The sequence below is a fragment of the Carcharhinus amblyrhynchos genome, unplaced genomic scaffold (assembly GCF_965287045.1).
Source record: "Carcharhinus amblyrhynchos unplaced genomic scaffold, sCarAmb.v2.hapA scaffold_43, whole genome shotgun sequence".
NCBI classification, from domain to species: Eukaryota; Metazoa; Chordata; class Chondrichthyes; order Carcharhiniformes; family Carcharhinidae; genus Carcharhinus; species Carcharhinus amblyrhynchos.
The window spans coordinates 3913134-3938717 of NW_027649784.1; the positions used below are offsets into that span (position 1 = coordinate 3913134).

The window sequence follows — 25584 nt, forward strand, 5'->3', positions numbered from 1 at the left end:
TGTCAATACTGACACTGTCATCCCAGAGACCCCCCTGTAAATACTGACACACTTCCCCCAGAGACCACCTGTAAATACTGACACACTCCCCAGGACCACCTGTAAATACTGACACACTCCCCCCAGAGCCCCCCTGTAAACACTGACACACTCCTCAGGACCCCCTGTAAATACTGACACTCTCCCCCCAGAGACCCCCCGTAAATACTGACACTCTCCCCCGGGACCCCCTGCAAATACTGACACACTCCTCAGGGACCCCCCCCTGTAAATACTGACACACTCCCCAGGACCCCCTGTAAACACTGACACACTCCCCCGGGACCCCCTGTAAATACTGACACACTCCCCCCCGAGCCCCCCTGTAAATACTGACACTCTCCCCCAGGACCCCCTGTAAATACTGACACTCTCCCCCAGGACCCCCTGCAAATACTGACACACTCCTCAGGGACCCCTCCTGTAAATACTGACACACTCCCTGGGACCCTCTGTAAATACTGACATATTCCCCAGGGAGACCCTGTAAATACTGACACACTCCCCAGGACCACCTGTAAATACTGACACACTCCTCAGGACCCTCCTGTAAATACCGACACATTCCCCAGGACCCTCCTGTAAATACCGACCCATTCCCCAGGACCCCCCTGTAAATACTAACACACTCCCCGGGTCCCCCTGAAAATGCAGACACACTCCCTGGGGAGCCTTCCAAATACTATATAATTAACAGACTGTAAATATTAGCAGAAATCACTTGTTAGGTAGTGACTACGTAGAGAAAAATACACTGACATCCCCATCCTATCCTCACTCCCACAAAGCGTGGTGCTGTAGTTTGACAATCCATTCTGGAATGGATGAAGGTGGGAGACGTGGTTCTGACTCCCGTCTCACTGGACGCTGAGCGACTGTCTCACTAGGCGCTGAGCGACTGTCTCAATGGTAACATTACCTGTCTAGCTTGCATTCGACATTCATCAATGAAGTAAGTGGACATGACCCTGGCTGACCACTGGAGCTTCGACAGGCCTGGCGCTATTTTCTTGTCCAGGAATTTGATTCTGTCTCGGAAGAGGTTCCGCTGCTCTTTCGTCAACTCATCAAGGATTCTAGAATTACAAGCAGCCTGTTACAGAGTGCTGAACGACCCAATCTTCACACAGTTCTGCACTTGTTCACACACTATGAGCATAAAGCTCCAAAGGCAACAGGCATGATTTCAATTTGTGTCGAGTTCCAGTGATTCAAGTGGATCACCAGCTAATGAGGGGCATGGACAGGGTGGATTCAGAACAGAACAATAAACAGGGGCAGGATGGTCAATTGTAACTTGGTGTAGGGGGGGGCTCACATCCACGACACTCACCGTTAATGGTTCCACTCTCTGCCTGCACTGACCTGTTATAATCACAGACCACCAGGAAAACAATCTCCCGGAGCATCCTCAGGTCTTCCCTCCGCTGGTAGACCTCCATAACATAGTGAGGGATCTCAAAGCTCAAGCGCTCCCAGTAATGGATTTCATTGAACAGCTCCAACAGGTACCTGTAAAGAACAAACAAACATCAAAGTGAAGAGCAGGGGTGGGTCATTCAGCCCCTTGGGCCTACTCCACCACTCGATCCCATCATGGCTGATCACATCTCGGTCTGCTCTCCACATCCCTGCCCCTTCCCCGTCACCCTTCATTCTCGTTACTAATTAAAAACCTCCCCATCCCCACATCCCTGCCCCTTCCCCGTCACCCTTCATCCCTGTTACTGATTAAAAACCTCTCCATCTCCACATCCCTGCCCCTTCCCCATAACCCTTCATCCTCGTTACTAATTAAAATCCTCCCCATCCCCACACCCCTGCCCCTTCCCCATAACCCTTCATCCCTGTTACTAATTAAAAACCTCCCCATCCCCACATCCCTTCCTCTTCCCAATAACTCTTCGTCCCACTGCTAATTAAAAACTTCTCTATCTTCCCCTTCGCATTGTTTAGTCTCCAGCATCCACTGCATTCTGGGGTAGAGAATTCCACAGATTAAGTGAAGTCATTTCTCCTCATTTGTGTTTACAATCTGCCACTCCTTAGTTTAAAGCTATGGCCTCTCATTCTAGAATGTCCAAGGGGAAACATCCCCTGTCAATCCCCTTTCACATCTTATAAACCTCAGCTAGACCTCCTCCCATTCTTCTAAATTCCAGTGAGTATAGACCTTAAACTGCTCAATCTTGCTTCAGAAGACAAGTCCTTCATCCCTGGAATCAACCTAGTGAACCTTCTCTGAACTGCCTCGAATGCACTTACATTCTTCCTCAAGTATAGAGACTAAAACTGTGCGCAGTGTTCCAGGGAGTCAACTGGTGTAACTTTCTCTCAAGAGTACCATAGAATTTATGTAAAGCAGAACAGAGTAAGAGGGATGGCCGGAGACAAGGCTGGGGGGAGATGGGGATATGAGAAGCACAGAGAAACAAGAGGCGTTGAAGAAATGGATATGAATACCACCAGGATATTCGCTACAGTCCGTTTGGCAGTTGCAGCTTTCCATTTTTGTGTATGTCAGGGATAGCCCTACATACCTCATCCCGTGCCGACAGCACTGACTTACGCTGCCAGCTACTTATCCAGCATTATTGGTTTGATTCCAACCAGCCGACATTTTGTTGGCCCCTCATTTCAGGTTTTGTGAAACTCACACGTCGAAATTTACGCTGAGCTTGCCCCGTTCCTCGAGGTTGCGGGCCATCAGGGGTCTCTCCAGGCGCTTTATGCATTCACGGTCAATGTTGACCGTCCAGTCCGTGAACATTTTGCGCACAAATTCATCCAGGGACTCCTCCAGCATCTGGGAAGATGCCATCGTCTCCTCACCCAAGCCAATTTTAGGCAGGAAAGTAGCTTGTACCAGGAACTGTGGGTGGTGAAACAGAGATTATTTTCTTTTATTCCTTTGTGGGCATTGCTGGCGAGGCCAGCATTTATTGCCCATCCCTAATTGCCCCCTGAACTAGCGTCCCGCTCAGCTATTTCAGAAGGGCAGTTGGGAGGCGACGGCCCAGTGGTATTACCACTAGACTATTAATCCAGAAACTCAACTAATGTTCTGGAGACCCGGGCTCGAATCCCACCACGACAGATGGTGGAATTTGAATTCAATAAAAAATATTTGGAATTAAGAATTTACCGATGGCCCATTGTTGGAAAAACCCATCTGGTTCACTAATGTCCTTTAGGGAAGGAAATCTGCCGTCCTTACCTGGTCTGGCCGACATGTGACTCCAGAGCCACAGCAATGTGGTTGACTCTCAACTGTCCTCTGAACAAGGGCAAATAGGGATGGCAGTAAATGCTGGCCCAGCCAGCAATGCCCATTGCTGGCTGGATCACACTGGATCCTCTTCAGTTTGCCTATCGCCGCAACAGATCTAGAGCAGATGCCATCACTCTGGCCCTAAACTCAACCCTGGAACACCTGGATAACAAGGACACCTATGTCAGACTCCTATTTATTGATTACAGCTCAGCCTTCAGCACCACTATTCCTATGAAACTCATCTCCAAACTCTGTGAACTGCGCTTCAGCCCCTCCCTCTGCGACTAGATCCTGAACTTCCTGACCCACAGACCACAATCAGTAAGGAGAGGCAACAACATCTCCTCCACGATCATCCTCAACACCAGTGCTCCACAAGGCTGTGTCCTCAGCTCTACTATACTCGTTATACACCTATGATTATGTGGCCAAATTCCCCTCCAATTCGATGTTCAAGTTTACTGATGACACCACCGTAGTGGGTCGGATCTCAGACAGTGACGAGACAGAGTACAGGAATGAGATCGAGAATCTGGTGAACTGGTGCGTCGACAATAATCTCTCCCTCAATGTCAACAAAACAAAGGAAATTGCCATCGACTGCAGGAAGCATAAAGGGGAACATGTCCCCATCTGCATCAACGGGGATGAAGTAGAAACGATCTCAGCACATCGAGGCTGAAGGGCCTGTACTGTGCTGTACTGTTCTACATGGTCGAGAGCTTCATGTTTCTAAGTGTCCAGATCACCAACAATTTATCCTGATCCATCCATGTTGATGCTATAGTTAAGAAAGCCCCACCAATGCCTCCTTTCTCAGAAGATTAAGGAAATTTGGCATGTCAGCTACAGCTCTCACCAACTTTTACAGATGCACCATAGAAAGCATTCTTCCTGGTTGTATCACAGCTTGGTATGGGCTCCTGCTCTGCCCAAGCCCGCAAGGAACTACTATAGTTCATGAATGTAGCCCAATCCATCACACAAACCAGCCTCCCATCCATTGACTCTGTCTACACTTCCAGCTGCCTTGGAAAAGCAGCCAGCATAATTAAGGACCCCACGCACCCCGGACATTCTCTCTTCCACCTCTTCTGTCAGGGAAAAGATGAGGTCATGTACCAACCGACTCAAGAACAGCTTCTTCCCTACTGCCATCAGACTTTTGAATGGGCCAAACTATATTAAGTTGATCTTTCATGCTACCCTAGCTATGACTGTAACACTATATTCTGCACCCTCTCCTTTAGTTCTCTATGAATGGTATGCTGTGTCTGTATACCGTTCACTGTATCCCAGTACATGTGACAATGATAAAACAAATCTATCAAATTAACTGTACGGTTCTGGCCACACTATTATAGAAGGAATATATTAAACTAGAAAGAATGCAGAAAAGATTTACTAGGATGATATCAGGACTTAATGGTTTGAATTATAAGAAGAGGCTGGATAGACTGCGACATTTTTCTCTGGAGCATAGAAGGCTGAGGGGTGATCTTACGGAGGTCTATAAAATAATGAAACAGGGGCATAGATCAGCTAGATAGTCAATATCTTTTCCCAAAGGTATGGGAGTCTAAAACTAGAGGGCATAGGTTTAAAGTGAGAAAAGAGAGATACAATTTTTTCACACAGAGGGTAGTGAGTATCTGGCACAAGCTGGCAGAGGTGGTAGTCGATGCGGATACAATTTTATATTTTAGAAAGCATTTAGACAATTACACGGCTAAGATGGGTATAGAGGGATATGGGCCAAATGTGGGCAATTGGGATTAGTTTAATGGTTTTCAAGAAAAGGGCGGCATGGACAAGTCAGGCCAAAGGGTCAGTTTCCATGCTGTAAAGCTCTAGAATAAAAATAAGGTTGAGAGTCAACCACATTGCTCTGGGCCTGGAGTCACATATGGGCCAGACCAGGAAAGGATGGCAGATTTCTTTCCTTCATTCGTGAACCAGATGGGTTTTTACAACAAAAGTAGTTTTGTAAAGTTAAAAGTGCTGGAAAAACACAGCACATATGGAGGAAGAAATTTTCAAATCCGTACGACTCTTTATTTCAGATTTCCAGAATCTGTAGAATTTTGCTTTTAATTCATTGATAATTTTGTGGTTACCATTACTGAGATTAGCTTCCATAGAATCCCTACAGCGCAGAGAGAGACCATTCAGCTCATTGAGTCTGTACCAACTTTCCAAAACAGCATCATACCCAGGCCACTACCCCCCCATCAACCTATCCCTGTAACCCCGCACACTTACCACAGTCAATCCACCTAACTTGTACATCTTTTGACACGAAGGGACAATTTAACATGGCCAATCCACCCTAACCTACACATCTTTGGACACTAAGGGACAATTTAGCATGGCCAATCCACCCTAACCTACACATCTTTGGACACTAAGGGGCAATTTAGCACGGCCAATCCACCTAACCTGCACATCTTTGGAGTCTGGGAGGAAACCAAAGCACCCGGAGGAAACCCATGCAGACATGGGGAGAATGTGCAGTCGCCGCACAGACAGTGACCCATGACAGGGATCGAACCTGGGTCCCTGAAGCTGTGAGGTAGCAGTGCTAACTACTGGTTCAATTCCAGATTGAATTGAAATTTCATCAGCTGATTCACAAGGTTCTGCACCACCCCCGCAACCTCCACTTGCTCTCAACCCCCACCCATCAAGGGAAGTAGCCTTTCTTTGATTACCCAATCAAATCAATTTAAACATTTGGGTTAGATCATCCCTTAATGTTCTTATACTCAAGTGGTGTCAGATGGTATAAGTTAGCAGGTCAGGAAGGTTCCTCCAGGGCGATAAACCCACCCAAAAATGTGCCGCCATTTGACAGCCGACCTGGCATAACCATGGGAATCTCCTTGCAACTCTCCCTGGCTCCCTGTTGTGGGATGTTGCGAAAGATAGTTTTGCGGGAAGCAGCCTGAGCTACTGTGCTAAGAGGGTTCCAGCTGTGGGCCGGACACAGCTGATACCCAGCAGGGAGGCACAAGGTGTGACGGTGGAGGGGGCAAGTGCCAGTTCTTGCAATGTTGCTTCTCCAGTTTAAGAGGCGTTCACAGCCCGGCCGCCCCGGCACTCCGCCCAGCCAAATCAGTTGGCTTTTGGAAAGACGTAGCTTACCTGCATTGACCTATCGATGCGACGGCGGAGAGAGCGAGCCCAGTGCGCCTGGCCAGCAAAGCGGGGCATCTGTGGGGCCAGGTATATTGCCTTCCTGTTCAGGTCTTTGTTCACACTCGCGAGCTCATCACTGAACAGGAAGTAGACCTCCACTGTCTTCTTATCAATGGTCCGCTTGATGGTCTGTGAAGAACAGGATGCTCTGCATTATAACTCTCGGTCAAAGCCAGGCACTGACACCCTGTTAAGAGGGCCAAACTCCTCACTTACAACTCCCCCACCATAGGGAGGGAGGGTAGCATCTTGCTATTCCCTGGATAAAAATCTGTTCTAAATTATAACGTTCTTGCCTCAAAATGGGAGAGCAGCTGACCCAGCCAGTAGTTGTATTGAGATAGTAAGACAGCATGTTAAGAGGGCCCTTCTGTATGAAATAGGAGCAGGCCAAGGCCATTCGGCCCTCAAAACTGCTCTGACATTCAGCAATACTATGGCTGCTACACTCCCCCAATTCCACTTTCCTGTTGTATCGCCAAAGCCCATGAGTCCCTCAAAGATCCAATTTTTTTTTATTCACTTAGGGGATGGAGGCTTCGCTGTCTAAGCCAGCTTTTGTTGCCCATCTTTAATCTCTTCAGAAGATGGTGTTTGTGGATGGGGTGCCAATCAAGCGGGGCTGCTTTGTCCTGGATGGTGTCAAGCTTCTTGAGTGTTGTTGGAACTGCACCCATCCAGGCAAGTTGGGAGTATTCTATTACACTCCTGACTTGTGCCTTGTAGATGGTGGACAGGCTTTATGGAGTCAGGAGGTGAGTTACTCTGCGCAGGATTCCCAACCTCTGACCTGCTCTGGTAGCCACAGTATTTATATGGCTGGGTCCAGTTCAGTTTCTAGTCAATAGTAACCCCTGGATGTTGATAGTAGGGGGAGGTGGGGAGGATGGGGTTCAGTGATAATAATGCCAATGAACATCAAAGGGCAATGCTTACGATTTTCCCTTATGGGAAATGGTCATTGATTGGCATTAATGTGCTGTGAATGCTCTTGAAAGCTTGGCACCATCCAGGACAAAGCAGCCCCGCTTGATTGTTTGTGGATGAGGTGCCACTCACTCCCTCCACCACCGATGCTCAGTAGCAACCGTGCATACCATCTACAAGATGCACTGCAGCAACTCACTAAGGCTCCTTAGACAGAACCTTCTAAATCCAAAACCACCACCATCCAGAGGGACAAGGGCGGCAGATACCTGGGAACACCCCCCACCCAGAGGTTCCCCTCTGAGTCACTACCGTGCTGACTGGGAAATATATCAGCTGTTCCTTCACTGTCACTGGGTCAAAATCCTGGAACTCCCTCCCTAACGGCACTGTGGGTGTAACCCGCCCCCTCCCTAACAGCACTGTGGGTGTAACCCGCCCCCCTCCCTAACAGCACTGTGGGTGTAACCCCCCCCTCCCCTCCCTAACAGCACTGTGGGTGTAACCCGCCCCCTCCCTAACAGCACTGTGGGTGTAACCCACCCCCTCCCTAACAGCACTGTGGGTGTAACCCCCCCCTCCCCTCCCTAACAGCACTGTGGGTGTAACCCGCCCCCCTCCCTAACAGCACTGTGGGTGTAACCCGCCCCCCTCCCTAACAGCACTGCGGGTGTAACCCCCCCCTCCCCTCCCTAACAGCACTGTGGGTGTAACCCGCCCCCTCCCTAACAGCACTGTGGGTGTAACCCCCCCCTCCCCTCCCTAACAGCACTGTGGGTGTAACCCGCCCCCTCCCTAACAGCACTGTGGGTGTAACCCGCCCCCTCCCTAATAGCACTGTGGGTGTAACCCGCCCCCTCCCTAACAGCACTGCGGGTGTAACCCCCCCCTCCCCTCCCTAACAGCACTGTGGGTGTAACCCGCCCCCTCCCTAACAGCACTGTGGGTGTAACCCGCCCCCTCCCTAACAGCACTGTGGGTGTAACCCGCCCCCTCCCTAATAGCACTGTGGGTGTAACCCACCCCCTCCCTAACAGCACTGTGGGTGTAACCCACCCCCTCCCTAACAGCACTGCGGGTGTAACCCCCCCCTCCCCTCCCTAACAGCACTGTGGGTGTAACCCGCCCCCTCCCTAACAGCACTGTGGGTGTAACCCACCCCCTCCCTAACAGCACAGTGGGTGTAACCCACCCCCTCCCTAACAGCACTGTGGGTGTAACCCGCCCCCTCCCTAACAGCACTGTGGGTGTAACCACCCCCTCCCTAACAGCACTGTGGGTGTAACCCACCCCCTCCCTAACAGCACTGTGGGTGTAACCCACCCCCTCCCTAACAGCACTGTGGGTGTAACCCACCCCCTCCCTAACAGCACTGTGGGTGTACCTCCACCACATGAATTGGAGGGGGTTCAACAAGGCAGTTCACCATCACCTTCTCAAGGGACGAGGGATGGGCAATGAATGCTGGGCCCAGCCAGCGACACCCCATGAGTCTTGAGGCAGGGAGTTCCATAGAGTCAAAACACAGAGTCAAGAAATTTCTCATTTTGAAATAACAAACCTTTTATCTTGATACTGTGACCCCGACACCCAATGTGTCCCCATCTAAATCCAGGGGGCAAAAAACCTCTCAGCACTCACCCCAACCAAGAACCTTATATCCTTCAATGGACCATCTCTCTTTCTGCTTAACTGATCCCAAGGTCAGGGCCTTCTATGCAGGCAGCACACAGTTTATCCAGCTATATGCACACCGGGAAAACAGGCTTGCTCACAGATAGACATCACAGATACCTCACGGTTTGCAAAAGGCTGGAAAACATCCAGGAACTCCACCCCTTGCTGCACCGTGGTCAGGGTTTCAAACGAGGAGGAGATCAGATTCTGCATCATCACTTCCAGGTCTTTGATGGCGGAACGAAACCTGAAAAGAAAAGATGGCGCGGCACTGTTAAACTCAGCAGTAAAGGCATCATAGTGCTGACCCCCTGACGATGCGGCGCTCCCTCAGCGCTGACCTCCTGACAGTGCAGCGCCCCCTCAGCACTGACCCCCTGACAGTGCGGCGCTCCCTCAGCACTGACCCCCTGACAGTGCGGCGCTCCCTCAGCACTGACCCCCTGACAGTGCGGCGCTCCCTCAGCACTGACCCTCTGACAGTGCGGCGCTCCCTCAGCACTGACCCTCTGACAGTGCGGCGCTCCCTCAGCACTGACCCTCTGACAGTGCGGCGCTCCCTCGGCACTGACCCTCTGACAGTGCGGCGCTCCCTCGGCACTGACCCTCTGACAGTGCGGCGCTCCCTCAGCACTGACCCTCTGACAGTGCGGCGCTCCCTCAGCACCGACCCTCTGACAGTGCGGCGCTCCCTCAGCACCGACCCTCTGACAGTGCGGCGCTCCCTCAGCACTGACCCTCTGACAGTGCGGCGCTCCCTCAGCACTGACCCTCTGACAGTGCAGCGCTCCCTCAGCACTGACCCTCTGACAATGCGGCACTCCCCCAGCTATGACCCTCTAAGGGTCCACCATTGCCTCAATACCGAGGCACTGGGCACACCAGCCTGGATTCTGTGCTCAAAGCTTCGGAGTGGGAGCGTGTCCACACAGCGCGATGAGAAGTGAGAGCACACTGCCTATTGTGCCATACCTGACCCCATGTGAAGGGATGACAACAGATGCAGGTCGAGGGGATATGAACTGCCATGATTAAACACACAGCCACACTGTCTCAGTGGGCCCTGCCTGCTCCTATACCATCGAATAGCTTTGACATTGGATAATGTACTCCCAAAGCAACCTCCTCGGGGTCAGTGAGACTAACCTGCTATATTCATCATGCCAGAATGTGTTCTTTACGTCCAGGATCTCATTTTTCATGAGTTTGAGCATCTGCAGGTACTTGTCAAAGGTGGCCTCGATCTCCAGCAGGCTCCGGGTGATATCAGGTCCACGATGTCCCCCAAAACAAGGCAGTGGTGTCTGCTCGCCATCTTCCCAGCGGGCAAAGAACTCCTGGCAGTCACACACCTGGGCAGGCCGAGGGAGTGGGGTGGGGGGAAAGCGGTGGCATGTTATAGAATTGCAGCAGGAGTGATTGATGAACAGCAGCTTTTCACAGGCCACCCCTGAGGCTGTGACTAAGTCAGGGAAATCTCAGCTCTCCCCACCACTGGCCGTGTATTGTCACAGACATTAATCTCCCAACTCAGAGTCGGAAAGCAAGCATTTCACCGGCACCTTTCAGGTCTCCGCAGCCAATGAAACACTTCTCTGAAAGTTTGATCATTGTTGTAACATTGGAAACATGGTGAGTAATTTGGACACTGTAAACTCCCACAACCAGTATTGAGTCCACCGATTACTGAAAGTGGTAATGCAGGTGGAGAAGGTAGTCAAGAAGGCATACAGCATGCTTGCCTTCATCAGCTGCGGCACTGAGTTTAAAAATTGGCAAGTCATGTTGCAGCTTTATACAACCTTAGTTAGGCCACACTTGGAATATAGTATTCAGTTCTGGTCGCCACACTGCCAGAAGGATGTGGAAGTTTTGGAGAGGGTATAGAAAAGATTTACCAGGATGTTGCCTGGTCTGGAGGGTATTAGCTATGAGGCGAGGTTGGAGAAACTTGATTTGTTCTCACTGGAATGACAGAGGTTGAGGGGGGCGTCCTGATTGAGGTTTTCAAGATTATGAGGGGCATGGACTGAGTGGATAGTTAGAAGCTTTTTCCTAGGGTAGACTGGAGGTGGGGCGGGCTGTTAACGCGCAAATAAGTGCGGCGTGCAGGAATGGGACGGCCGTAGTTATGGGGGATTTCAATCTGCACATTGATTGGTCGACCCATGTTGGACGCGGGGGGCTCGAGGAAGAGTTCTTGGAATGCTGCCGGGATAGTTTCCTCGAACAGTGTGTGTTGGAGCCGACGAGGGAGCAAGCTATCTTGGATCTGGTGCTATGTAATGAGGCGGGTAGAATTAGGGACCTTGTGGTGAAGGATCCTCTTGGGGAGAGTGATCATTGTATGGTGGAGTTTCTGGTGCAGATGGAGGAGGAGAAAGTGGGTCCCCGGACACACGTCCTTTGTTTGAATAGAGGGGAGTACGGTAGGATGAGAGAAGAATTGGCGAATGTGGACTGGGGGAGCGCGTTGGAGGGAGGGTCTGTTGAGGAGCAGTGGAGGATCTTTAAGGAGATCTTTCTTGGTGCTCAGCGGAAATTTATTCCGATGGTCAAAAAGGACAGTAGGAGGAGAGGTAATAAGCCATGGATAACGAAGGAGGTGAAGGAAAGTGTTAAACTAAAAGCGGAGGAATTTAGAGTAGCTAAGAGTAGTGGGCGAGAAGAGGATTGGGAGAGGTTTAAATGTCAACAAAGATTGACAAAGAAGTTGATAAAGAAGGGTAGGAGAAACTATGAAGCTGGGCTAGCGCTTAATATAAAAAAGGATAGCAAGAGTTTTTATAAATATATAAAAAGGAAGAGGCTGGCTAGGGTGAATGTTGGTCCTTTAGAGGATGAGAAAGGGGACCTAGTGGTAGGGGATGGGGATATGGCTCAGGTATTGAATAACTTTTTTGTTTCTGTCTTCACGGAGGAGGACGTGAATAATTTGCCGGGTGTTAGCGATGGAAAGGTGGTAGGACTGGAGGGTCTTAATGACATTACTGTTACTAGAGAGGCGGTGCTTGACAGACTGGAGGGGCTGATTGTGGACAAGTCGCCAGGACTGGATGGAATGCATCCGAGGGTTCTGAAAGAAATGGCGGAGGTGATAGTGGATGCCTTGGTGGTTATTTTCCAGACGTCGCTGGATTCCGGGGAAGTGCTGGATGATTGGAAAACGGCTAATGTTACGCCATTGTTTAAGAAGGGTGCCAGGCAAAAGGCGGGGAATTATAGGCCGGTTAGTTTAACGTCTGTGGTAGGTAAAATGTTAGAATCTGTCATTAAGGAGGAAATTGCGAGGCATCTTGAAGGGAATTGCTTGATAGAGCAGACGCAGCACGGTTTCATTAAAGGGAAGTCGTGTCTGACAAATTTACTGGAGTTCTATGAGGATGTGTCTAGGGCGGTGGATAGAGGAGAGCCGGTGGATGTGGTCTTTCTAGATTTTCAGAAGGCGTTTGACAAAGTACCTCACAAGAGGTTATTGCAGAAGGTCGAGGGACATGGAGTTGGGGGTAGGGTGTTAGCGTGGATAGAGGATTGGTTGTCAAATAGGAGGCAGAGAGTGGGGGTCAACGGGTGCTATTCGGATTGGCGGATGGTGACTAGTGGAGTGCCCCAGGGGTCGGTGCTGGGGCCTCAGCTTTTTACCATTTATATAGATGATCTGGAGGAGGGAACCGAGTGTAGGGTGTCGAAATTTGCTGATGACACCAAGATTGGGGGAATGGCAAATTGTGCGGAGGGTGTGGAGAGTCTGCAGAAGGATCTAGATAGGCTGGGCGAATGGAATTTAATGTTGGCAAGTGTGAGGTTGTCCACTTTGGTAGGAAGAATGGTAGGAAGGACTATTACTTACGGGGCGAAAAACTGCAGCAGGCGACGGTGCAGAGGGACCTCGGGGTCCTTGTGCATGAGTCGCAAAAACCCAGCTTGCAGGTGCAGCAGGTGGTCAGGAAGGCGAATGGGATGCTGGCCTTTATAGCGAGGGGGATTGAATATAAAAGTAGGGAGGTCTTGCTGCAGCTGTATAGGACATTGATGAGGCCGCAGCTGGAGTACTGTGTGCAGTTTTGGGCGCCGCACCTGCGCAAAGATATTTTGGCCTTGGAGGGAGTGCAGAGGAGGTTTACTAGGCTGATACCGGAGTTGAGGGGGTTGAGCTATGAGGAGAGGCTGAATAAACTGGGCTTGTACTCGTTAGAGTTCAGAAGAATGAGGGGAGATCTCATTGAGACGTATAAGATGATGAATGGGATGGATAGGATAGAGGTGGAGAGACTCTTCCCGCTCAAAAAAGACAGTAGGACTAGGGGGCACAGCCTCAAGATAAAAGGGGGGCGGTTTAGAACGGAGTTGAGGAGGAACTTCTTCACTCAAAGGGTGGTGAATCTCTGGAATTCTCTGCCCGTTGAAGTGGTGGAGGCTGCCTCGCTAAATATTTTTAAGACGCGGGTTGATGGGTTTTTGATAAGAGAGGGGATTAAGGGTTATGGGGAGAGGGCGGGAAAGTGGAACTGAGCAGCGACAGATCAGCCATGATCTTATTGAATGGCGGGGCAGGCTCGAAGGGCTAGATGGCATACTCCTGCTCCTATTTCTTATGTTCTTATGTTCTTATGTAAAAGTCAAGTACAAGGGGATATAGGTTTAAGGTGCAGGGGTAAAAGTTTAGAGGAGACACATGAGGCAAGTTTTTTTTTACATGGAGGATGGTGAAGGTCTGGAACTCGCTGTCTGGGGAGGTGGTGGGAGCAGGTATGATAACCACATTTAAGGGTTAATTAGATGGATACAAGAGTAGGATGGGAATGGAAGGATAGGGATTTTGTAAGGGCACACCATTTTAGTTTAAGCGGGGATCACGGCCAGCGCGGGCTTGGAGGGCCGAAGAGCCTGTTCCTGTGCTGTCCTGTTCTTTATTCTCTGTCATGATGCCATGCTTTTGGTTTATATATGTACACAAGGTCAGAGCCACCTACAGGGCAGCTGGGTAAGAATGGCAGCTTCCCTGTGCTTCCATCCAACACACACACACACACACGTGTGTGCATAACAGACACATACGCGCATGCACATATGTGTGTGCATACACACCTACATGCATGTATACAGGGATAACACTGCTACTATTCAACAGAACTGTTGCACTGGAGTTACATCTGCACAATTTAATGTTTTCTTTGAAAGACAGGCCCTCTGACAGTGCGGCGCTCCCTCAGCACTGACCCTCTGACAGTGCGGCGCTCCCTCAGCACCGACCTTCTGACAGTGCGGCACTCCCTCAGCACCGACCCTCTGACAGTGCGGCGCTCCCTCAGCACCGACCTTCTGACAGTGCGGCGCTCCCTCAGCACCGACCTTCTGACAGTGCGGCGCTCCCTCAGCACCGACCCTCTGACAGTGCGGCGCTCCCTCAGCACCGACCCTCTGACAGTGCGGCGCTCCCTCAGCACCGACCCTCTGACAGTGCGGCGCTCCCTCAGCACTGACCCTCTGACAGTGCGGCGCTCCCTCAGCACTGACCCTCTGACAGTGCGGCACTCCCTCAGCACTGACCCTCTGACAGTGTGGCGCTCCCTCAGCACTGTCACTGGAAGGTGAGTGTCAGTTATCAGCTCAAGACTCTGCTCGGGGAATTGAATTCTTCTCAGATAGGGGGGGAAGAGCACCGGTCACGAACCCACAGATGATATTCCAGCAGTGTCCAATCACATAGGAGGCACACAGCTGTTATGAGGAGACAGGTGGAGGGGCAATTCCAGCAAAAGTAGAGGGGAAAGGTGTTGCAATGAGAGAAGAATAATGGGGAATTTGCCTGCTAAACACTGGCATTGGGCTTCCTTCTGGACTGGTAAATTTCTAATTCAAGACATACATATACATGCGCCCTCGCTCACACAGTTGTTCCAGTTCTGATAAGAAGGTCCCCAGCCGGAAACACTAAGTCTCTCTCTCTCTCGCTCCATCGCTGCTATCTGAACTGTTGTCAATTTCCAGTCTATGTTTCAGAGTTGTAGTGTCTGCAGTGCTTGTCTTTGGTTTATTTTACTGTAGCCTGTCTGTGGATGAGTATTAAACTGCTTCTCCAACCTTACCTCAAGCAGGTCACGACAGCGCTGTATGAAGGCATCCACTTGGGCAAAGACGCTGGTGTTGTCCAAGATCCAGGGGACGTTTGAGAACCTGTAAGCAGGAGGGAAGAGCACATTTAGGATTCAGTCCAGTTCCCTGGAATCTGGTTCCAATCCCCCTCCTGGCAGGACGGTTTCACTGGCACCATGTGTGTCAGATCAAACTCACTCTGTTCCCAGGATGTCCTTTTCCCAAAGTGAATGATGTTGAGAATTACTCAGCCAGTGAAATGGCGCTGCTGCCTGGGCCTGGATGCAGCGGACAGGCACACCCTGTACACAAGGTCAGAGCCACTCACAGGGCAGCTGGGTAAGAATGGCAGCTTCCCTGTGCTTCCATCCAATACACACACACACACGCACACGTGTGCATAACAGACACATACGCGCATGCACATAGGTGTGCATGCACACCCATACGTGCATGCATACACGCACACACACATATATGTGCACAACACACACACACATGCACACACCTGCAAACCCAGACACACTTGCACACAACTATACACGCAAGCAGAACTATATACACACAAAGCGATACACACACACAAACAAACCTAGACACAAGAAAATGCAACCATACACACAAACACAAATATATACACATAAAACTATACACACAAACTCGAACAAATATAGACATGCACACATCCATACACAAGTGCACACAGGCACACAAACATGCAACATGGACATAACTGCACACAACCATACTTATACATACACCTGCACACACACACACACCCCCCCCCACGCCCCTTACGGACACCCACTCCTGCACACACATACTCCCACCCACACTTTTGATCGACAGGGGAGCCAAGGATAGTGCAGGGGCAGACAGTAAAGCAAAATTGAGGCCACAGTCAGATCAGCCACGATCTCACTGAATGGTGGAGCAAGTTCGAGGCGCTGGATGGCCTAATCCTGCTCTTATTTATAATGACACAAACACACTCACACACACACACACTAATCTGGAGAAGAATCACTGCCTAATTTTCCCCTTTCCCAAGCCCCTTGGGTTTAATGGATTCCTCTCCCTCAGCTATCCCATCCCTTCCAGATCTGAGACCAGCTGATAGTTGAAGCTCTGGGACAGCAGCTGAGCAGATGATATGACCAGGCCTCACTCACCTTGTGTGCATGGAGGCTGCATGTGCAAAATGTCTCTTCCAGGCTTGGCAACACTCGATGCAGTTGTGGAGCGTGATCTTACTCAACTTGATGTGACCGTCAAATATCCGATCCAGCGAGATCTCTCCAGAGCACAAACGGATGATCTCGTTACTCAGCTGAAAAGGGACAGGATAGCAAGTTTGTCTTCAGTTTGTGGTCAGAATGAACAAGAACAAAGAACAGTACAGCACAGGAACAGGCCCTTCAGCCCTCCAAATCTGCGCCGATAATGCTGCCCTAACTAAAAAAAAACCTGCCCTGACTCGGTCCATGTCCCTCTATTCCCTCCCTATTCATGTACCCATCCAGATGCCTCTTAAATGTTGATAATGTGCCTGCTTCTACCACTTCCTCTGGCAGCGCGTTCCAGGCACCCACCACTCTCTGTGTGAAAAACCTCCCCTGCACATCTCCCTTAAACTTCCCCCTCTCGCCTTGAACTTGTGCCCCCCCGCCTTTGTAATTGACACTTCCACCCTGGGAAAAAAGCCTCTGATTATCCATCCTGTCTGTGCTTTTCATCATTTTGTAGACTCTATCAGGTCTCCCCTCAGCTTCTGTCTTTCCCAGTGAAAACAGTCTGAGTTTATTCAACCTCAAGACCAAGAAACATCCTTCTCTGCACTCTCTCCAAAGCTTCCACATGCTTCTGGTAGTGTGGCAACCAGAACTGCACCAATACTCCAAATGAGCTGTAATAAGATTTTATGATGAAAATAACAAGGTTGATGGAGGTAGGGGGAGGTGGGGCAAGACTACCACAGTGGAGTACTTTCAACCATTATAAGAGGCGTTAATTCATACAAAATAATGCAAAACTAATTTCATTTAAACTAGAGTGCATAGCCGGGATAATCACACTCACTGCATAATTTATCAAACTAAATTACCATTTAAAATGTACACAACCTGTTTCCATATCATGCATAATTCCTTCACACATTTTATTTACATAATATATTGACACAATCTGGTACTTCCACTTTCGTTGCTAATTAACTCTGTATTTCTAACAAGGCCTGAAATTTGGCTCTCTAATCAGCAAACAAAGGCTCAAAGCATTTGAACATTGCCCTCTCCACTATTTGGGTGATGTTAGGCAGAAACTCACAGGAGGCTTTGAAACTTCACTCGTGCAGGGAGAAGAAATTGCAGGCAAAACTATTCCTGATTTGTCCTCTCATATCCACACTAACGCTGGGAGAAAGCCCAGCTTTAGGAAGGTGCACGGCAAGAATAATTTTAAATCTCCAGAGTGTACAAACAGATATGGAACAGCAAACACCCAGGTGTTTTTATCAGTGTCACAAGTAGGCCAACACTAACACTGCAATGAAGTTACTGTGAAAATCCCCTAGTCGCCACACTCCCAGCACCTGTTCGGGTAACACTAAGGGAGAATTTAGCACAGCCCAGTCCACCCTAACCAGCACTATTGCACTGTGGAAGGAGACAGGAGCACCCGGAGGAAACCCACGCAGACAGGAGGAGGACATGCAGACCCCGCACAGACAGTGACCCGAACCGGGAATCAAACCTGGGTCCCCAGCACTGTGAGGCAGCAGTGCCACCCATCAGTTAGTACACAGCTCCCATACTTTACAGTTCACTGTGGCCTCTCATCATCTCTCACGGGAAGTGAATTAAACTGGGGACATTTCAAAATTTGTGAAAAGTCGCTCTCAGCCTCAAAAGACTGCTGGACAAAACACAAACCTTAACCCTTCACAATGAAGGAGGATGTTTCACAAGATCATGGAATCCTTGTATTGCAGAAGGAGGCCATTCACCCATCAGATCTACACTGACTCTGACAGAATATCTTACCCAAGCCGATCCCCACCCTTTCCCCATAATCTCACAAATTTAGCATGGCCAATCCAACTATGCTGCACAACTTTGGACAATAAGAGACAATTTAGCATGGCCAATTCATCTACACTGCACATCTCAGGACACTAAGGGGCAATTTAGCATGGCCAATCCACCTGACCTGCACATCTCAAGACTAAGAGAGGAAATCCATGCAGACACGGGGGGAGTTTTCAAACTCCATACAGACGAGGCTGGAATCGAACCCAGGTCCCTAGCGCTGTGAGGCAGTAGAGCTAACCACACTACATTCATTGCATGAGTGAAAAAGAGGGCTGGGTTGCAACCCTCCTCTTGTGTTTGTGTGTGCGTGAGTAGGCCTACTTTCTGATTTCCCCCATCCTGAGTCTGTTGTGGAATAATTAATAAAAATTGGACCGTGCCGGAATTGAGGGGCTGGGAAGTATACATCACTGCTAATAAACGGGGAAATTTAAACAATTTTCTGCTTATGGATGCATGGTAAGCTAGGTCAGGCTGTTGAGTTGGATGATCAGCCATGATAGTGATGAATGGTGGAGCAGGCTCGAAGGGCTGAATGGCCTCCTCCTGCTCCTATCTTCTACGCTTCTAAGAGGAGAAATTAGGGCTGTTTAAATTCAAGCCCCTCCAGTCTGTGACACTGGCATTAATTCACATTTGGTGAATTTCTGCTCCTCTGGATTATGTTTTGTCCTTTGTCCCATTACTTCCTGGCCTGTACCATCATTCCTAATGTTATTTAGTCACTCCTGCCTTACATCATTTTCCGATTAGGCACTTTGCAGCCTTCCGGACTGAACACTGAGTTCGACAACTTCAGACCGCGAACTCTCTCCTCCATCATAACTCCACTATAGAATCCCTGCAGTGCAGAAGGAAGTCATTTGGCCCATCGAGCCTGCACCAACCACAATCCCACTCAGTCCCTATTCCTGTAACCCCACACATTTACCCTAGCTAGTCCCCCTGACACTAAGTCATGGCCAATCCACCTAACCTGCACATCTCTGGACTCTGGGAGGAAATAGGAGCACCTGAAGGAAACCCACACAAAACATTTCCATTTATTTTATTTCATTTCTTCTTTTCATCTGATTCGTCCATTTTTATTGCTTTATATTCTTACTGCTCCACTACATCTTGTTTCAGCCCTCCTGTCCCCACCCTACTGGGGTCACCTGCCGCATCCCTATACTCTGCACCTTCATTCTGCCATCTACACATTCCAATCTCTTAATGGACTCTCTTAGCACCATTCCTAGTCTTTATCTTCACCATTTATATTCCCCTTGTCTTTCTGCCATGCCGCTCCCTGTCAATTACAGCCCCTGCCCCCCCCCCCCGACCACCCCCCCCCCACCCCCCCACCACCACAGTATAAATCCTGCCCGATTTTCCCGCTCTTTGCTTCTGACCAGACTCAAAACATTTCCTCTATTTTCTCTCCACAGATGCTGTCAGACCTGCTGAGATTTTCCAGCAATTTTTGTTTTTCTTTCAGGTTCCAGCCTCCGCTGTATTTTGCACCATTTACAAGCTAACTACCCTCCCCACCTCACAACCCAGTCCACCATCCCCCCCCGCCCCATCAACCCCATCCGAGGGGGCCCCTGGGGGGAGGGTTAGAGGCATTGATCTACCTTTACAGCACTGAGCCCTTGCAGTTCACACACAAATGGGTGTTCAAGTGGCCCATTCAAACCCCAGCTCTGTATCTCCTTTCAGCTGAGTACCCCAGGCTCACCCCAGTAGCGTGGGCAGCAGCCAAGGTCAAAATAGACAGGGGTGACCAGTGAGGTGAGCTGCTGTTCTAAAAGCTTTGGATTTCAGGAAGAAGGTTAGAATAAGGAACACAAAGATCTTTGAGGGACTGGGAATGAGTTCAATGACGGGAATAAATTAGTCTTGGGGAAATTTTTGAACAGTAAAGGAATTAAGGGTTATGGTGATTTGGCAGGTAAGTGGAGCTGAGTCCACAAAAAGATCAGCCATGATCTTATTGAATGGCGGAGCAGGCTCAAGGGGGCAGATGGCCTTCTCCTGTCCCTAGTTCTTATGAATGCAGCAGGAAGTTTATCTGGAAGCCAGGAAGAGGAGGCCATTTGACTCCTCAAGCCTGCTCTGCCATCCATTTGGAGCAAGGCTGATCTGTATCTCAGCTCCATTTACTTACCTGACTTCCGCAGGCCTTAATCCCCAAACCCATCTAAATCTGTCAATCTCGGTTTGGAGATTTCCCCGATTTCTTGCTCAGATCTCTGAACTTGGGTTTCAACCTGCGAGCTTCTGACTCGAGAGGCGAGAATGAGCCTGGCCCCCCCCCCCCACCCCCCACCCCCACCCTCTCTGCTCTGATTTTACTCACTTTGCGGAAAAGTGCGGTGATGCGGTCCCTGGTGTTGTAGAACTTGGAGTTGACCCAGATGATGCGGATGAGGCTGAGGATGTGAGGCAGCTTGTCTGGAATATTCTTGACTTTCATCTTTGTCAGTTCTGCACACGGGCTGGTGAGGATGGTGAGGAAGCTGAGGTTCGACTGGGCCTGAGAACGTCCGTCCTGAATGCAAAGTGTAAAGATAAACACAAAGAGAATGACAGGGGAAAACGCCGAAGGGAACTGACACGATGGCGGTAGAGCCACAATCCTGTCCAAGATGGCACATGGAGGGGAGATTGAACCCAGAGTAGGAGTAGCAAGAAGAAGTAGGCGAGGAAGGAGATAGGGTTTTACGGAGGTGGGCAATGATGGAAGAGACGGGGAGGGGGCTTTGACAAGAGGATTGAGAAATGTGGGGGTGGGACAACTGACAGTTTTCAGCCACCCTTTTACTAAAAGTTATACCTTAATGTGCTGCACAGCGAGTTTAAGCTTTAAGTGGTCTTGTTATTTTTATAATTGCATATTTGAAGATTTGCATCAGGACTACATTACTGTCTCATCAGTCTGATCCTATCTAATGAAACGAGTATTGTGATGATGTGATTGTCACGGTGTTTTGCCCAGCCGGGAAATTAAAAAAAAATGTGGATATACTTGCTCAACTTGTCAGACACGCTGACAAACTTGCCAATACGTTTACCAGGGATCTCGCAAACTTCAGCTTTCTCCAGGAGAGCTTTGTATAGTTCCCTGGCCCCTCCCCCCCAACCTTTGCACGAAGAAGTGCTTCCCCAGGACATGCTGGCACTGATCTTTAAGGCTGTACCTCCTCATCATTGTTTCCTTTGTCACTCATCTGCTCACACCTGTAAATCACTCTGAAGCCGGAACAGGAAAAGCTGGGAACAGAGCTGCGCGGAGGGCTGTAGCGAGACCACAAAAGGTTGTTTTTACAGAGGAGATGACAATTTCAGTTTAATTTTTGGTGATGGGGGCGGGGGGGGGGGTGGAGAGATGCTAAGTGGTAATGCAGAGAATCAGTTGAAATGTAGGAATTCAGAGCAGAAGTCAGCAAATTCAGTCCTTTGAGCCTGCTCTGCCATTCAATCAGACCCTGGCTGATCTCTCCCTGGTCTCAAATCCACCTCCCCACCTCTTCCCCATATCCCTTTAAACCATTTGTTTGTCAGAAAGCTATCTCCTTCTTGAACCTATTCAATGATTCAGAGTCCACCGCGCTCTGGGGCAGCGAGTTCCACAAATTCACCTCCCTCTGTGAGAAGTAGTTCCTCCTCATCTTAGTTTTAAATCTACCATGTCTCAACCCATACCTGTGATCTCATAAGGGGAAACATTTTGTCTACATTCACTCTATCAATCCCTTTTAGAATATTATATAAATCGATCAGATTCCCCTGTTGAGTTCGATGAGGTAGAGATGCCGGCGTTGGACTGGGGTAAACACAGTACGAAGTCTGACAACACCAGGTTAGATTCCAACCAGTTTATTTGATAGTAATCTTACAAGCTTTCGGAAACAGTGGTCCTTCGTCAGGTGTGTGGAAGGTTCTGATCAGAGAAGGGCATATAAATTCACACACAGTTTACAGAATACTGATTAGAATGCGAGTCTTTACAGCTAACCTGCTATTCAAGTCTTAAAGATGCAGGCAATGTGAGTGGAGATAGCATTAGCATAGGTTAAAGAAACGTGTATTGTCTCCAGTCAGGACAGTAAGTGAGATGTTACAAGGCCAGGCAATTCATGGGGGTTACAGATAGTGCGACATGAACCCAAGATCCCACTTCAGGTCATCCTCATGTGTGTGGAACTTGGCTATCAATCTCTGCTCAGCAACTCTGCGCTGTCGTGTGTCGTGAAGGCCACCTTGGAGAACGCTTACCCGAAGATCACAGACCGAATGCCCGTGACCGCTGAAGCGTTCGCCAACAGGAAGGGAACAGTCTTGCCTGGTGATTGTCGAGCAGTGTTCATTCACCCGTTGTCGTAGCGTCTGCATGGTCTCCCCAATGTACCATGCTTTGGGACAGCCTTTCCTGCAGGTAGACAACGCTGGCTGAGTTGCAAGAGTATGTGCCGTGTACCTGGTGGATGGCGTTCTCATGTGAAATCATCTCATGTGAGAACACCATCCACCAAGTACACGGTACATACTCTTGCAACTCGGCCAACATTGTCTACCTGCAGTAAAGAATGTCCCGAAGCATGGTACATTGGGGAGGTCCTACAGACGCTATGACAACGGATGAATGAACACTGCTCGACAATCACCAGGCAAAACTGTTCCCTTCTTGTTGGCGAACACTTCAGCGGTCACGGGCATTCGGTCTCCGATCTTTGGGTAAGCGTTCTCCAAGGTGTCCTTCACGACACACGACAGCGCAGAGTCGCTGAGCAGAGACCGATAGCCAAGATCAGCACACACGAGGACAACCTCAACCAGGATCTTGGGTTCATGTCACACTATCTGTAACCCCATGACTTGCCTGGCCTTGTAAAATCTCACTTAGTGTCCTGTCTGGAGACAACACACTTCTCTTTAACCTGTGCTTAATGCTCTCTCCAAACACACTGTCTGTATCTTTAATACTTGATTAGCTGTAGTGACTCACATTCCAATTATTATTCATGTAAATTGAGTTTGTGTCTTTATATGGCCTGTTTGAGATCAGAACTCCAATGCACCTGATGAAGGAACAGCCAGTTCCAAAAGCCAGTGGTGTTTGTTACAAATAAACCTGTTGGACTTTAACCTGGTGTTATGAAACTTCTTACTGGGCTTAGCGGAGGGCCGCACATGACACTGCTTTTGTTTAAAGTTTATTTATTAGTATCACAAGTAGGCTTACGTTAACACTGCAATGAAGTTACTGTGGAAAATCCCCCAGTCCCACACTCCAGTGCCTGTTCGGTTACACTGAGGGAGAAGTTAGCACCTAACAACATGTCTTTCAGACTGTGGGAGGAAACTGGAGCAACCGGAGGAATCCCACACAGACACAGGGAGAACGTGCAGACTCTGCACAGACAGTGACCTGAGGCCAGGAATTGAACCTGAATCCTGGAGCTGTAAGGCAGCAGTGCTAACCACTGTCCCACTGCATCACCATTGTTGAGCTGCTTTTCTCAGCTGGAATATCAGTAGGAGCACAGCAACAGCATTCCAGGGTCAGGACAGAGGAAGAAAATGGATCAGAATCTCATCCTCCTCATCACAAGAACACCACTCTTCATTATTAGCTGGAGATCTTGGGGGCAGGGAGGTGTCCTGGGCAGGGAAGTGCCCGGGGGACAGCAGGTGGAAGGGTTAGAGAGGATCAGCAGGCAGCAATGCTAACACTGCCCTAGCAGAGTTCAGCGTCACACACAGGCTGGCAATCAAAGCACTGAGCACGACAGAATGATTATCTACTGAAGGATCGGTAAGCAATCAGACTGTCCTTATATAAAGCCGAGCTGGGACGTACCTGGATGAGCTTGGCTAGTTTGAGGAAGGGAGCAATGTAAGAGGATTTGGAAAGCTCAAGGATAGCCTGGATATGTTTGACACCAGCTTTATCCAGCTGGAAACCGATCCCCGACAGATCATCACAGCGGTTACGCCAGAATTCCACCTCATCGAGTGGTCCCGCAATCTCGCCCGTGTCCACAGCCTCCTGGGCACTCAGAACATCCTTAATCTGACGGGTCCAGTGAACAACTGCAGCTAAAATAAAATGCACAGATTAACACCAAGACCCTGCTCAGCACATTCACTTCCAACTCACATTGCCCCTCCTTAACTAATCTGCTCCCATGTATCTTCAGAATAGGAGGAGGCCACTCAGCCCCCATGAGCCAGTTACACAAGAACAGGAGGAGGCCATTCAGCCCTCACGAGCCTGTTACACAAGAACAGATGGAGGCCATTCAGCCCCTTGAGCCCACTACACAGGAACAGGAGGAGGCCATTCAGCCCCTCTTGAGCTTGTTACACAAGAACAGAAGGAGGCCATTCAGCCCTTCATGAGCCTGTTACACAAGAACAGGAGGCCATTCAGCCCCTCACGAGCCTGTTACACAACAGAAGGAGGCCATTCAGCCCCTCACGAGCCTGTTACACAAGAACAGAAGGAGGCCATTCAGCCCCTCACGAGCCTGTTACACAAGAACAGAAGGAGGCCATTCAGCCCCTCTTGAGCTTGTTACAGAGGAACTGAAGGAGGCCATTCATCCTCTCTTAAGCCTGTTAGGAGGAACAGAAGGATGCCATTCAGCTTCTCTGAAGCCTGTTACAGAGGAACAGGAGGAGTCCATTCATCCCCACTCGAACCTGTTATAGAGGGACAGGAGGAGGCTATTTAATCTCTCAATGCTGTTACACAGGAACCATTGAATTATGTTTGAATAATTTAAAGACAAATAGCGAGTGTTACAACTAGCAATGAGAGGAATGTCCAAATAACAGGGTTTTTCAAAGGATGTTTTGAGTTGGATGATAGAAGCTGTGTAGGACTGTAGTAATGAATCATGACTCAAAACCATCTGCATTCACCTGAACAGATACAAGAAGTGTAACATCTCACTGAAAGATCAATAGTTCTGACAGTGCAGCACTCCCACTGTGCTCCACCCCAGGAGCTGCCTGGATTATGTGTGGTTGAGGTGAATAAAATCATAGAATCACTACAGTGCACAATGAAGTGATTCAGTTCATCGAGCCTATACTGACAACAATCCCACCCATGCCCAAAATATCCCTATAATTTGTCTGACACGAAGGGGCAATTTAGCATGGCCAAGCCCCCTAACCTACACATCTTTGGATGCTAAGGGGCAATTTAGCATGGCCAATCCACCGAGCCTGCACATCTTTCGGAGTGTGGGAGGAAACCAGAGCACCCGGAGGAAACCCATGCAGACA

The 25584-nt window shown here is 49.3% G+C and overlaps 1 protein-coding gene across 1 annotated transcript in view; it reads right to left on the reverse strand.

The window, feature by feature from the left end:
- Nucleotides 1-25584, reverse strand: part of dnah2 (dynein, axonemal, heavy chain 2) — a 190939-nt gene that overhangs the window by 161733 nt on the left and 3622 nt on the right. Inside the window, exons 4-13 of the mRNA XM_080181836.1 lie at nt 24149-24387; nt 20645-20836; nt 16384-16541; nt 15205-15292; nt 10262-10467; nt 9233-9362; nt 6458-6640; nt 2697-2911; nt 1405-1551; nt 959-1115 (exon numbers count right to left, since the gene is read on the reverse strand). Of these exons, the coding sequence (XP_080037962.1) occupies nt 959-1115; nt 1405-1551; nt 2697-2911; nt 6458-6640; nt 9233-9362; nt 10262-10467; nt 15205-15292; nt 16384-16541; nt 20645-20836; nt 24149-24387 (1715 nt within the window). The remainder of the gene's footprint in view (nt 1-958; nt 1116-1404; nt 1552-2696; nt 2912-6457; nt 6641-9232; nt 9363-10261; nt 10468-15204; nt 15293-16383; nt 16542-20644; nt 20837-24148; nt 24388-25584) is intronic.